This window comes from Ambystoma mexicanum, chromosome 12 (assembly GCF_040938575.1).
Source record: "Ambystoma mexicanum isolate Mex_15411 chromosome 12, UKY_AmexF1_1, whole genome shotgun sequence".
Classification (NCBI taxonomy): Eukaryota; Metazoa; Chordata; class Amphibia; order Caudata; family Ambystomatidae; genus Ambystoma; species Ambystoma mexicanum.
In genome coordinates this window covers 494795945-494811197 of record NC_090936.1, presented here as the reverse complement: position 1 = coordinate 494811197, position 15253 = coordinate 494795945, and the positions used below count along the sequence as shown (strand labels likewise).

Genomic DNA, 15253 nt, shown 5'->3' with positions numbered 1-15253 from the left:
AAGAACTGCATCAACCAAGACATTTTTAACAATGCTTACATTGGTTCATTACTTCAAACCTAGTTTCTCAAGCTAGACAAGGTTTTGAATGAGAAAAATGTATTTGAAGCTAAACCTACGGAAAGATAACTACAACAGCATTTAATATACCAATCAATTGTTTACAATGAGATTTCACCACCAATCCAAGAGGCTACCAAAATAGCAAATGGTATGTACAAGACTGCTTCGATTGTAGGTGTGTGGCTAACAAATCAATAAAATGTATGAAAGTCTACATAAGATGTTTAGCGATTATGTTCCAGTAATTAACAGGCTATGTCACTCTTCCAAACAAAAAAATAACAAGAGAACATTACTATCAGGTTTCCTGTTTTATTTAAGATTTTAGTTTTAATTCTGAAGAAAGAGGTACATTTCCTTGGTTTAGTTTTCGCTTCAGGTTACAACCATGTTTTTATATCTGGTATATTGTAATTTATTTTCTGTCCCCTCTTCGTTTGCTGTCTTCAATACTGCAGAAATGTCCAGAAACTACAGGTTTAAGTAATAGCCGCAGACAGAGGGCACGCTCCTGATTGTGTTGATGTAGCCCAAGTGCAGTGTTACCCCAGTGGCCTATTCAACGGAATTCAAATTTGATTTATTTAAATCAAAGCACAAAAAGAGAACTGGCAAAAAAGGTGAATTATTGCCGATAATGTTCCAGTTGATTGTAGATAATTATACATGTGCTAGATATTACATTGTAATTTCCTTAAAAGCAAATGTGAATCATTCAATTTCTTTTGGCCCAAATTGTTTTTTTTAAATAAAAAAATATATTCTTAGTTTGCCGGCACTTGCAAAATCACTCTTTCACTGTGGACTGTATTAAATGGGAGGTTTATGTTTAGGCATTTCACAGTTCAAAGGCCATCCACATATTTCTAGACTCAGTCTCGCAAGCGCAATGACAATAGCCTGTTGGATTTCCACAGAAGATCTGTTTCAAAGAGATCACATGTTAATTATGTTGTCTTAAATTAAAATATTTCTATCAATTTTCAAAACGTCTCTAATTTGGATTTAGCAATAAACTAAACACTGTAGTAATTTTCCAATGAGGCAGGAAACTTCAATGTTGTGTTGCGAAACCACGTTGTGCTGGGAGAAAGGTTTCGCTTGTCACAGTCGGCGTCTTTGATTATTTTTTTTTTCCTTTTTCCTCTTTCAACCTTGAGTCTGAAATGTATTTTAAGAGAAGATATGCAGTTACTATAACTTATGTGGTTCAACAGAAAGGAGGCCTCAGGAGGCTATGACACTGCGATCACAATGCATCTGGGGTAGAAGGCGAATCAGGAACAGTATTCTTCAGAATGACAGATTGGAAGGGTGAGATTGGGGAAAGGGAGGGCGAGTAGGTGGCAACTCCTGCCAGTCTGTCCATTCGTGCTTCAATGACGATCCAGTGCTGAACTTTGTAGAAGATCTGTGGGGGCTTTACTGGGGGCTCTGAAGGCTGTCTGGAAACCTGGGGGAGGAGAATGAAAGCTGGTGGGGTTTGTGTGGGGTGGGTAAGGATTCCAGCCAGCTCTGTGCAGGGGGATCTGTGCGCTGAAGGGGTTCATGTGTTGGGTCTGTGAGGGTGTGGCACCAACAGGACCATCCATTTCTGTGAGGGCCTGGAGTGATTTTAACCAGTGTGGAGGATTGTCGTCTTGAAGAGTCTCTAAGCTATTCCCAGTGGATGAAGGGATACCTGCTGAAACAGAAAAACAAAAAGGAGGGAAGACTGTTAGAACGCGAGCTGAATGATGACTTATCTATAATAACCAAGGCAACAATTGATTAAAACCTTCTTCCGAATAACACTGTACCCTCATTTACTCAACATTACTCTCCTAAAGGACAATAGTTTGCAACCAAAGGCCTGGTCCAGTAGTCAAATAGCAACCTTATAGTACATTTCGTATCTGTAACTGATGCAGAAACTGCCTAGTAAACAAAAGGTTGACTCTTGTCTAAGATTTTAGCAAACCCAGAAGGCATAGGTTGCACTGTACACAATGACATGGGTCTCAGAACAAGTCTCAGAAGGCAGAAGGGACAGCTTGGTCTAGCTGCACATCTTTCTAAGGCTGTTAAATGTAGAACCACATCTACTCTACAAACTTAATTTTATTACCAAATGTATTCCAGAGTTCGCCAGAACTCTTCAAGCCTTAAAACATCAAAGAGTCCACTAAAACGGTTTACCAAAACAGTCCTAATGAGAGCACAGATGCATTTAATTTTTGCAGAGCTGATTAAATTAGTAGGAATAACCAATGTTTAAACTTAGAACATATGATAATAGCTTGCTGTGATGCATTGACACTTATTCAAGCTACTGTTATTCAGCCAATACAAACCAACATTTTATAAGAAAAAGGTGGAAATTAATGTGAGTTATTTTGAACAAACCTTTGCTCCAAAACTCTTATACTTTTAAACCATATACACACTTAGAGGGTGTGTTTAAAAGACATGATCGTAGTAGAGGACAGCATTGAGGCTGCTGCTGGCCACGTGACCAGGCCCTGATAGTCTGCCCACCACTAGTTGTCCCACATTTCAGGCGGCTACTTAAGGACTCCAAGGAGACCACTGCGGCAGCAGAGAAGGTTGCTGATCACATGGCCAGGTGCTCTCACTCAGCTGCCCTGCACACCACCAGTTTGCCCAACTTCCAGGAGGCTACTTAAGGGATACAGCATTTAGGAAGCTGCTAGTCACAAGCCATAAACTGCCCTTCAGCTACTCCGCCCATCACCTATTCCACCAGTCCTCCTTAGGAGTTCTCAGGCAAGGATGGGTGAAAACAAGGACCTCAATTTGTGCATGTTCGGGCTTGATAGGGCCAAGGGACAGAACCCACTGTTCTGCATTTCAGCTACAAAGTAGTCACCACACAATTACTTGCTAAAAGATATCACCATGTGACTCCTCCCTCCCCAACCCATCCCACCCTCACTAGGGTTCAAACATCCAAGCACTGCAGGCAGCCTCGGGATGTTACCTTAGCGGACCTCAACATTATCGTTCTTGCCTCTCCCACACCCCCTCATGCTGATCAATGCTTGCTCAGCTGTCTATCACACCACTGAGATCACAGCCCTCTTCTCGTACAACAACTTTGACTGCCTCTTCACCACCTAGATATGAACGCATCCTCCCACAATGTTTTCAACATCCTTCTACACCCGGCAACCTCATCCAATATGCTGACTGGACAGGAAGGGCAGGTGACAGCATGGCAATCATCCACAGAAGCAATTGGCCACCCCCATTATCCCTTCTCCCAGAACAAGCTCATTTTAATCACTTTCCTGCAGGTTCCCTTTATGTCAAAAGAAATCCATCATCGTTTGCCTTATCTATAGATCATCTCACAGAAGCAACTCATTATCTCGAATGTCCTCTCCCTTACCGGAATTTTATGTTCCAGAGTCTCACGCCAACAAACCCATTTGAAGCACACTTTCTGTACTGGCCACATCCATGGACTTCAAACAAATTGTGTTCTCCCCCACATACAACTACGGCGCTATCCCACTTTCCATCACCCACAGCCCACAAAGGTTAGGCTAAACCCCCTTACTCTGCACCACTCATTCAAAACCTTCCCAGTGAATGAGCTAGAAGTACATTGTGCACACTTCCCTGCCAGAGGGAATGCTTCAGTCTTCCTATAATTATTTAAGAACTGTGCTAAGAAACTGGTGGCTACTCATGCCCACCCCAGAAATCAGCTGCGCTAAGACCAAACCATGCACCCTTTCGTCCTCTCCTCCAACAAACGATCGGAGCGCTAGAGAAATTATGGCGCAAATACCATAACCCTGGAGATCTCACAATCATCAAATCCCTCTGCGCCAACTGTAGGATTATGATCACTGATGCCAAAGCTGCTTACCACTCCACCATCATCTCGGCAGCCTCAAACATGAATAAAGCCATCTTCAAAGTGGTAAAGCATTGTACCGAACACTGACCGGACCCGGAGTAGCCAATAATTCTGGAATAATGTGATGGAACTAACTTTCATTGAAAAAAATAGACAAAATCTGAGAGACTATTGAATCAACCTCCCCCAGCGTTAGCCCCACCTGCAACCCAGCATGCACAGTGTCCCTCTGGACTGAATTCTCTCGCCTAACTTAAACCTACCTCCTACTCCGATGATGATATCCCCGGCCTCCAACATTAAACAGTTGATTTGCCCGGCTTTCAACACAGTCCTCAGAATAGCATTATTAATACCTCCTTCACTGACTGTTAATTCCTAGACGCCCTCAAGAATGGTATCATACAGACTCTTGAAAAAACAGACGCTAGGCTCAAACTAACTGGTCAACTACTAGCCCATTAGAGACTTGTTTATCGGCATAATCTTTGAAAAAGTAGTCACTACACAAACACTCGACCGAATGAACTACACCACCTCCCAAACAACCATCAGTCGGGGTTCTGCCCCAAGTGTTGCATTGAAACGACCACCATCCAGGTGGTGGATGATGCCCTCCAAATCATGGTGACTCATGCCCCCACATTCTCCTTGACCTCTCGGCTGCAGTCAACAATGTGGACCACAGCATCCTCCTTGTTGACGGGATGGGATTCTCTGGCATTGTCCTGAATTGTTCACCTCCTATCTCTTGGCCAGACAAAGCCATCAAGATGAACACATTGCAAACTGACTCCCAATCTCCTGCGGAGTCCCCCAAGATTGCATCCTCTCACCAATCCTTTTTAACCTTTACATAGAGCCTCAGAGCACACAACTCTAAGATATCTATATGTAGACGATACTCGGCTGTACATGAAAGTAAAAAGGCCTCAGCACAACAGTGGTCTCCACAATTACCTAGTCTTCACCCAGTATTTAGTATTCATTGTGTTTTATAAAGCGTCTTTAACCAAAGCGCTTCACAGAGAACAATCAGCTGTACATTAAAATATGCAATGGAAAACTATGTACAGAATCAGCCAGTAACAACCAAACAGACTGAAGTAAATGCGTTTTTAAAGAGGAGCGGAACGAGGAATAGGAAGTAATGGATTAGGAGAGAGAGAGGAATAAGGTTCCAGTGAAAACGAGCAAGAAGTTGGAAGGATCGAAAGTGAGATTGTGCACAGGGGGCACGAGGGACATTAAGCCGAAAGTGATCAGCAGAGCCAAGAGGAGAGGGAGAATAGAATGAAAGGAGAGGTGCAAGATAGTCAGGGGCAAGACCATAGAGAGATTTGTAGACAAGAGAGAGGAAGTTGTACTTGAGTTGAGAGTGAAAAGAGAGCCATCCAAGTGAGGCAAGAGATGAAGAGATTAAGTCTCGATAGGAAAGTAGACAGAACGGATGGAAGAATGATAGATTGATATAAGAGGGGCTAACCGCGAGGAAGGAAGACCAAAGAGAACGGAGCAGTAGAAAAGTCGAGAGAAGACTAAAGAAGATACTAGAAGCTTTTTAGCATTGAAGATAAGAAAAGGGCAAATTTTGCATATATTGTAGAGAGGAAATCGATAAGCGCGGGAAGTAAGATGGTGAGCGAAGCAAAGATTTGCATCAAAGTAGAGACCAAGATTGTTGCCAGTTAGGGAGATAAGAGGGAGGAAAGAAAATGGGAGGAGGATCCGGGGTGGGAGAACATTAGCAGGAAAAAATAGAACTTCTGTTCTACCAGCGTTCAGAGTAAGAAAGTGCAAGGCCATCCAGGATTTGATGGCAGTGAAGCAGGAGTGTGTGCGATGGATGTTAAGGGTGAAAGACGAGAAGGAAAGAAAAAGCAGAGTGTCGTCAGCATAGAAGTGGTGTGAGACTCCAAAGGATGAGATGATAGGAGCAAGAAGAACAAGTAACTTTCTTACCTGGTAACGTTCTTTCGATGGGATGGTCCGGCGACATATTCCATATCTATGACAGGTAATGTCCACAGCTGTGCTGCTTCGAAAATCTTTGGCGTCTGCGCCCTGCGTCGATGACGTCGATGCGCCGTCGAGAGGACCAGCCTTCCACCAACCGGCGAACCATGGGACTTGGCTGCATGACTGAGTGGTAGCGGCTGCAGCGTTGCCTGAGGGCAGAGAGGCAACTGCCCGAGCGGCCTCGGCACCTCGAGTACCTTTATTTCCACCTCTGGCACTCTTACGATGGCCTCTTTGACTGCTAACTCCCCTCGCTTTACTGAAAGACGAGTAATAGTGAAATGAACCTCCCCTCCATTGCTGTCCCCTAGGATGAAAAGGCGGAGGTTGGCGAACTGCAGCGCCCAACGACTTCGCTGCAGCTTTGGAGGTCTGCAACCTCTCAAGGCTCTCGTCAGCCTTGCTGCCAAAAAGGTGTTCACCGTCAAAGGGCATGTTGAGGAGCCGGGACTGCACATCAGGAGCGAACCCAGACTTCCGCAACCACGCAAACCTGCGCATTACGGTGCTCGCCGCCATGGACCGGCTGACACAATCCGCCAAGTCCAAACCCGACTGAACGGCCTCACACATGGCATCCTTGCCATCCTGAACCATAGCAAGGAAACCATCCCTTTCGTCCCCTTCGGGAATATGTTCAGCCGCTAATGCAACACAGTTCCACAGAGTGTGTGTGAAACGAGACAAGGCACATATGGAGTTGGCCGCCTGAAGCGCCATACCCACCGAAGAAAACACTTTCTTCGCCCAGCCGTCAAAACGTTTGTCGTCCCTATCTGGAGGGGTGGTAGGATAGGACGCCTGCTTTGCCGGGGCCGTAGCCGCCTGCACCACCAAACTCTCCGGAGTGGGGTGCCTAGACAAGTAGCAGGGGTCGCTACTGGCTGGACGGTATTTTCGCGACAAAGACCTGCCCACTGCCGGGAGACTCCCCAGAGCAGTCCAAGCCGCTGCCACCCTTCTCTGCAGAGCCATATGAAAAGGCAAAACCGGGTCAGTGGGTGGACCGAGATCAAGGATGTCCGTGAGATCATCCTGAACGAACTCCCCTGGGGAAGCTGACCAACCGAAGTACTCGGTGACCCGAGACATAAGGCGCTGATATGAAGAATCGGCATGAGTGCCAGGCTCCGGCCTACAAAACTCCACCTCCGGAGAGGTGTCCAGTCCACTGGCATCATGCAGCGACTGCCGCAGGTCATCAAACTGGCTATGGCCCGAGATAAGTTCATCGGGAACCATAACCGGAACCAAGCCGCCATCAGAGCCTTCATCACCCTCAGAAATGTACTCCAGGCGGGGAGAGGAAGACCTCTGGGGACCAAAGCAGTGCCTGACCTTAGCCAGAGCCTTTCTAGGGGCAAACCCCGTGCCCCGGGGCCCCTCCGACACCACCGCCTCGAAAGGCGTCGAGGGCGCTGAACGAGTCGGTAGCCGACAGAAAAGGCGTCGACGTCGAGCGAATCGGTGTCGAAGTCAGCTGCAGCGCTGCCAGCATCGGCGGCGTCGACAAAGGCCTCGAAGGCGGAGCTCCGAGAGTGTCCCTCGACGACCTAGGTGCTGACGACCCCCTCGGAGGCGGAGCCTCGAGAGAAATCGTCGATGACCTCGGCACCAGATGCATCGACGTCTTTGAAGACCGGGACCTGGAACGGACATGGCGAAAACGGCTACCCTTGTCCGAGCTGGAACTCTCCCGCGGGCCGTGCGGACCACCCGAGCCCGAAGGCGTACGAGCGGTGTCTCTCGATCGGTGCCGGCCGACCCACCCGTCAGAGGCGCGGACGGACCAGTGCCCTGCGATTCAAGAATCGCTAGCATCTGCTTCCCGAAGGAAGCCCATTCCTCCGGTGTCGCTTGCATGTAGGGATAAGCGACCTTCCGACAGGCGGAGTCCTCGGAAGAGGACGGGGAAGGCGACCTATGCCGGCGCTTCCGGGAATGCCTCGAAGAGGCGGAAGAGTGGCGAGACCGACTCCTGGAAGGAGACCCACTGGACTTCCGACGATGACGCGGAGAGTCGCCCCTCGAGTCATCCGTCGAAAGCTCCGCAGACCTCGACTTCCGGGGCTTAGACACCCGGCCTACCGACAACTTCTTTTTGCGTTCCCGCAAGGCCTTTGCCGTGAGCGACTGGCAGTCGACACAGTCGTCCGTATCGTGGGCCTCCCCGAGACACCAGAGGCAGGCGTTGTGCGAGTCCGTGACCGACATCTTGGACCCACAGTCCCCCCAGTTCTTGAAGCCCGGACGCGGGGTTGAATACAAAAAAGACATCGCCATGAACAGGTCTTCACAACAAACCGAACAGGTTCAACAAACCGAGAACTGAAAACAGCAAACTCCAACAAGTGGAGGAGTACCGAGATTCCCGAAGCGAACACGTTCGCGGAAAGAACAGAACTGAGGCTATGGGCGTCGTGCGTCCTACTTATCACATCGGGTGATGTCGGCCGTCGGAGGAGGTCCTCGGGGATGGCGCATCGACGCAGGACGCAGACGCCAAAGATTTTCCAAAGCAGCACAGCTGTGGACATTACCTGTCATAGATATGGAATACGTGGGAGGACCCAATCCCCTCGAAAGGAGGTGTATAAAGAGAAAAGAAAAAAGACCAAGAACTGAGCCTTGGGGGACAACGTGGGCAAGAGGAAAGGAAGGAGGCGTTGCCGCCCCAAGAAACGGCAAAAGGTTCAGTTAGATAGATAGGATGAGAACCGGGTAAGAACAGAACCACAGAAACCAAAGGATGACAGAGTCGAGAAGCAGAGAGTGATCCACTGTGTCAAAGGCAGCAGAAAGGTCAAGAAGAATGAGGACAGAAGAGTGTTTATAATAGCAAGATGTGAGAAGAGAGTTAAGAACGGAGGCAAGAGCTGTTTCGGTGGAGTGGCAGGGTCGGAAACCAGATTGAGTGAGAGGAAGAAGAGATAGATCAGAGAGGTGTGCTGAAATTTGAGAGTAAAGAAGGTGCTCAAGGAGCTTTGATAGGAAGGGCAAGAGATATACGGCGGAAGTTGGACACAAGAAAGAGGTTTGCAGTGGGTTTCTTCAAGACGGGAATGATGATTGCATGTTTGAAGGCAGAGGGAAATGAAGTAGCAAGATAGATATTGAAAAAGGAGGTAAGGAAAGGTACCAGGAGCGGGTAGACTTTGGGTAAGTGAGGTGGGGAGAGGATCACCAGGGGCAGCAGTAGGGTGGGTTTTAGACAGAAGAAGGGCGACATCGGAATCTGAGACAGGTACGAAATTAGAAATGGTGGTGGAGGGAGTTGGAAAAGAAAGAGGAGAGGGGTTGTATGAGAGTGAAAGTCGGATATTTGGTATCTAGTAAATCCATCGATCGTTCTTTCCATCGAATTCATTTGCATCGAGGGATTTGCATTGAAAAAATATGCATCACATGCATGTTTTTAAAGGGTTAATTTTTGGGGGTTTTTAAAGGGTAAAAAACAGGGGGTTGAGGGGGACCCCCCCATTAAAAAATAAATCTATTAGATGCAAATTGTTTTGATGCAAATAATTCGATGGAAATGTCCCTCTGTGTAAAAAAATGTGATGGGAAGACCATAAACCAGGATATCCTGACGTAGAGTGTGCACTTTAGAGGAGAAAAAGTGAGCAAGATCAGATGCTGATAGGCGTGATGCAATAGAAGTGTCAGGAGTAGGAGGAGACAGAAGGCGAGTCAGTTTGAAAAATGCGACGAGGGTTAGTCGATTGACTGTGGAGAAGATTGAAAAGTAAGTGCGCTTGGCAGATTTAATGCAGTTGTCGTAGACAGTGTGGTAGGAGAAGTAAGTTGCCTGATTGGCTGGAGAGCTGTTTGTGCCACCGCCTTTCAAGGTTGCGTAGAAGGCGACGCACAGATGAAAGAGCCTGGGTTGAGCAGGTTTGCGAGTGAGGTGGAAGGAGGAGAGAGGGTAGAGTTCTTCAAGGCTAGAAGAGATGAGGAAAGAGTGGGCATAGCTTCATCCGCTGAGAGGGTTGAGAAATGAGTGAGAGGGGGAAAGGAGTTAGTGCAGATGTAGAAAAGTGAAGAATTGAAATTGCGTAGGTCGCGACTGGAGAAGGAAGTTGAGGGAGGGGGGGAGAATAGGAGGGGAAGTAGGGGGGGGAAAAGAGAGACAGAGTATGTGCCTAGAACGATTTGATATGTACATTTTGAATTTACCACTACCACCAGCAGAGCAGCCTGCCCTTCAAGAAACAGCCACAAATGCCCAAAAGACCTGGCTTCAAATCTCCACCCTTTACAAATCAAACTCTTCCATCTCACTGCAGGACTTCCAAACTGTAGTGCAGTCCCTTGTATTCTTGAACATCAAGGGGAGAAACACCCATCTGACAAGGCTCCCAGCTGCTCACGTGGCTCCCTTAAAAGTAGTACACCATGACATAGCACGCCTCACTAAGGGTGCCCAGACATTTGACCAAATAATCTCATGCCTACCCAAGCTACATTGCTTCCTGTTCAAAACCGCTATATCATCTACAAAGCAGTCAGGAGTAGGACATACACCACTGTATTATCCATTCCCTTTTTGTACAGCTCATTTGCTTTGCAGCTAGGTTTGCACTTTATAAATCACCACATAAGTATAAGGTTACTAAGCTCTTTTCAACAGAAAGAAGGTAGATAGGATTCTCCTGCCAGGCTCTCCCTGTCTCCATCAGCAATGTTCACATGACCTAACGAAGGAACACTTATTCGAAGTCCATTTTAAAATAATGCTAACAAATTAAGCTTTTTTTTGTTTTAGCTATTCGGTGGCGCTAATGCATCACCGTTAAGAGCAAACTATTGAAGTGGGAGTATAGCTAGGAGAGAGATGGCATATGTGGAGGGACACTGCTTGAAGGCGTTTAGGCATTTACCCACCCCTTTGCCATTGTAGAGACACCGCCCACCACCTGACGTTCACACCAGAAGAAAATACAACCCAGTATGGAAAAAGGCCCAGCACACTTCTTAGAAGGAAAACAAGGTTTCATTTCCACAAAAATAGAAATGCGCCAACAAAGTACTCTGCTGCATGGAACGTTCTGTCTAAATCAGTATAAGCAACACTTTATGAAGGCACGCAGCGTCATCAGTGACATTAATCACATAATGTACATTCCAAAAGGCTGATTGGAGTGACCCTATAAATAGGCTACCTGCTCCATAGGGGATGCCAGGCCATTGGCCCCAGGCTCTTCTGTCCATCTTCTTCCACGTGGGCTCCTCCTTGCGCGTCATCAGACAAACTACACCTAATTGGTTATAAGGTGAAGAAAAACAATGCAGGCTCCATCTCTAACCTGATGCTCACCTGGCACTGCAGACAAGTGCTAAGAGGATACTTCGAGGTCATTGCATTGCACAAACTAACTCGATTCCAGACACGCCAGCGCCCATCCAAAGCTCAACACTCTCGTTTTATCCCTTCATGCACCTCGCAGCACAAATCATGTGACCTATGGTGAAGGCAACTGGTCCCTGCTTTCTATTCTTTCCTGATCGATTGGGGGTCTAACAGTTTTATGGTTGGTGGTCTGGGACTGACTGGTACCTTGGAATACTGGGGTCTTCAGAAGCAGGCTTTTGGGTGCTATTACTTGAAGCTGCAACAGGGAAGGTCAGAGGCTCGTGCCCTCCTTCTCGTGCGATAGCTTTTCGCAGAGAGCGCTCAACCCCCTCATGGTCTTGCAGGGCGCATTCCTTCTGGGATATGAAATGTTGGCAACATGAAACAATGAAGGGTCTATGAATCTCTGCAGCTCTACCGGTGCCCAGGCTACAACCTCTGTTTGCATGCATGTACTTATTTTTATGTGTCTCTCTCTGGCCTGCGGCCCTGACTGCAGCGCAAGCCTAGGCCTCTATTACAATATGGCTGCCATTATAAAACTAAAAAAAGGCATTTCAGTTCCCATGTGCACTAGAACAAAAACATCCCCCATCCTCCCCGCACTATGGCCCTTGCCACCACCCCGCTTTCCCCCCTACCCCCCTCGCTGAGTCCCTACTGCACACTTCCAGGCACCTGCCTCATCTGAAAGAGCTGGGGGGCCTGGGACGATCGTCCCCATGTCCAAACACCATGCTAAACTCTACAGCGATTCCCACCCACATCCAGCCCCTCCCCACCCAAAGCACATCCTCTCCTGGGATCACTTTGAGTTAGCTTTATCAAGCAGTACCATCAAACCTTGTGCTCAAAATCCCTGCTAGTGTTTTTAAAAAAAATCTTCAGAGTATTAATGATTTAATTAAGAGCTGCAAATGCCCTACTGATGTAATAAAAGTCTTAACCAAGTGTGCCTTCAGTCACTGCATTTACAAGCAGGACACGTTTCCTTCACCGAAGTCTTGTTAAAAGCAAGCATTGGCAAAGCCAACAGCTTAGGCTTGTGCATAGGCATTTACCAGTCACTTCCATTATACGGCCAGTTACTCGCACCAGTTTGTTGCTACATTAATGGGCAGTTAATACTATTACAGCATTACCTGACAAATAAATGGCTATTCCATGCTTACACAAAATCCAAAATTGTTTGCATTGCCAATGCTTCTTTAAATTTAAAAGCATAGTGTCCAATAGCTATCAAATGCAAGATCCATATACCTTCCGTTCTTTTTTTAGCCTTCACACTCGGGGGCAAGAATAGCATTCTCTGTCTTCTGCTGCAAAGAATCCTCCCCAGCCCTGACTATGTCCAAGTTTATGGTTCCCATTTCAGGCAGCGACGGAGAGGTATCTTCACCACCAATCTCTTCTAGCTCCCTAAATAGATCATCAGGGCACCAAGCAGCCCTCCCAACTTGGGCAGAATAGATCCCTGAAACAACTGAGATCCCTCCCCGTGGGTCCCCCGCTCACCTTCCCGGCTCATCTGATCCTCCATTCCCTGCTCTTCCAGCACAATATTCCAAGCTCACAGAAATATGTAACTATTATATTCACGAGGAGACAATGGGGGTATAAGAGAAGATGTAGTCACTATTTCAACTTGAAACAGCGTCCCTACAAGCAAATCGACTTCGTCCAAGTGAAGATGGCAGGGGGGCAGAATGTAGGACTACACAGACAAATCTCACACCAAAATGCAAAAGGTGATTGAACTGGACTTCTCCCTTTCGAAAGAAAGCATCCCCACTCCCCCAACCCTCATGACAAGTACTCAAATTCCCAAGTGGGCTCCTACCCTGTCCCGAGGATTCGTATAAGTGGAAGGAGAGGATAGACACCACACACAAGTAGTAACAAAGCCAATAGTTTTGGATTTTGGCTATGCTTGGGATAGGCATTTGCCATGCAATGGCATAATGCTGCTACCTGGCTGTAAGATGGCAACCGTTGAGAAATGGTGCAAGTGCCTTGGCATGTGTTAGCAATCCCTGGCAAATGCTTTCTAATGCCTTTAAGAGAGAAATCTGCTGACTTGACCAATCGGTTTTCTTCCCCTTGATTTTCTCTCTCCCCTCTCCTACCCTCTTCTCTCTCCCTTCAATTCCCTCTTCCAACTCTCCACTACCCCTCCCCCACCCACCCACCTAATCCCACTCCCTATTCCCCCTACCCTTCAGTTAATTGCTCTTTTCACTGTTTTATAGAATGATTCATGAAGTAATTTTGCTTCATCTGTTACATTGTTGATGTTATGCATTATGTTGTTCCACTTTACGGCGCCCTGGTGTAAAGCGCTCTATAAATCAATTAAATCAATCAACACAGATACCGCAAGTCTCTGGAGTAGAACCAGGAGCTGCACACACGTGAGACAGCGACCATTACCACTGAACCAGCATCAGCAATGTGCTGCAATCATCATCATTTCAACAGAGACCAGATGAATAAGGCCGCCGTACTGAATGTGAGCACTGCAGGCTCACAGTCATGCTCAGGAGCAGCAGCTCCATTAAGAAATGGCGACCACAATTACCTTAATCCTGAAAGGGCTTACAATCAGCCCATATCCCGCCTTTGCCTACAGCAGATTGGTGGCTGACTAATTTATGGGTCACTCACAGGGAGCCGGCAGGCGATGAAGGCTGCCTAGCAAGACCTGTGATCCCTGTCTGGGCCCTCAGTTGGGATGAAAGGTATGTGCACGAACTAAGCAGCTCAAAGAGAGCTTCCCAGTTTGTCTGGTTTCTTACCCCAGCACTTAGTAAGCCTGCCAACCCCTTTTTCTCCCTCCAGGTGCTTTCGAACTCGAGGCCTCCCTGGACTCATCAAACTCTTTGGCTTCACCTCGCCAATCTGCTAACAAGCCTAGCACACCTGACTCTGCAAAACTTAACTAGGCACACCCTGCAGAACTGTGCCACTGTTCCCATGCATGCCTTGCTACTAACTGTATACGGTCTCATAGCCTACGTAGTCCCCCAGCCCCACTGGGTGAGTCTTTTCTGATGTGTGCCCACTGTTATACTGTTCCCTATATGTGTGTTGCTGTGATCCCCCACACCCACTGTTCTCACTGTTCACACACCCACCTAACCGTCCTGTATTTATTCAACTTGCAGCCTTCCCATCCTTGTGTATTGTGGATCCATCCTGCAACTTTAACTAGTGCCTGAGCTGTGTGTGATGCTATAAATAAAAAAAGATTTTAGAACACAATGATTAAATATCAAGTGGCTGAAGGCGCATTTGGTTAAGACATTTCTATTACACCAATAGATGATTTACTGCTCAAATTAAGCAATTACCTTTCAGAAGACTGCTTAATAACAAAGGCTGCCCTATAAAACAGATGAATGTGAAAGTGCCTGGAGCTAACATTCCAGGCGCGTGTGCTTTAGGAGGGACAGATAAATTAAAGTTACTCACCGCAATGATGAGTACTCATTGTCCATAGTCCCCTTTCCTCCATCCTTGTGGGCGTCCCCCAACGTGGGGACAGTACAGGTACCTTTGGCAGCGAAAAAAGGAGCTTCCCCTTTAAATTAAATACAGCATGAGGGGGCGCGGCCTCAGGCATGGGAACACCATGCCAAGGTCCCGCCCTCTGGCGCCTCACCTTGGTCTTCTTTTGAACACATCGGACGCTTAGATACCTGGCAATATTAGCCCTTCGTATACTAGTGGGGGAAGGTGTGTGTTAAGTATTGAGTAAAGGGGACTACAAGTATTCTAGTCACTACGGTGAGTAAATTACAAGTTACTCACCGTAGTGACTAACTTACTCTTAGTCCTAGTGCACTTTGCTCCACACTGCACAGACGTCACCCCTAGGAGACGGAACCTTTTTCACCAGAATAAATCTTCTTTACATTTAGAGGCGCATGGGGGTGCAGCCCTGGCAGCAT

The 15253-nt window shown here is 47.2% G+C and overlaps 1 protein-coding gene across 6 annotated transcripts in view; it reads right to left on the bottom strand.

The window, feature by feature from the left end:
- Positions 1-355: 355 nt before the first annotated feature.
- The window catches only part of CNOT4 (CCR4-NOT transcription complex subunit 4), a 1427191-nt gene continuing 1412293 nt past the window's right edge, over positions 356-15253 (bottom strand). For 4 of the 6 annotated variants that reach the window (XM_069628774.1, XM_069628772.1, XM_069628776.1 and 1 more), the window contains one exon: positions 356-1747. In XM_069628774.1, the coding sequence (XP_069484875.1) occupies positions 1440-1747 (308 nt within the window). In that variant the 3' untranslated portion in view covers positions 356-1439. The remainder of the gene's footprint in view (positions 1748-15253) is intronic. The other 2 variants (XM_069628777.1, XM_069628775.1) reach the window with 1 other exon arrangement.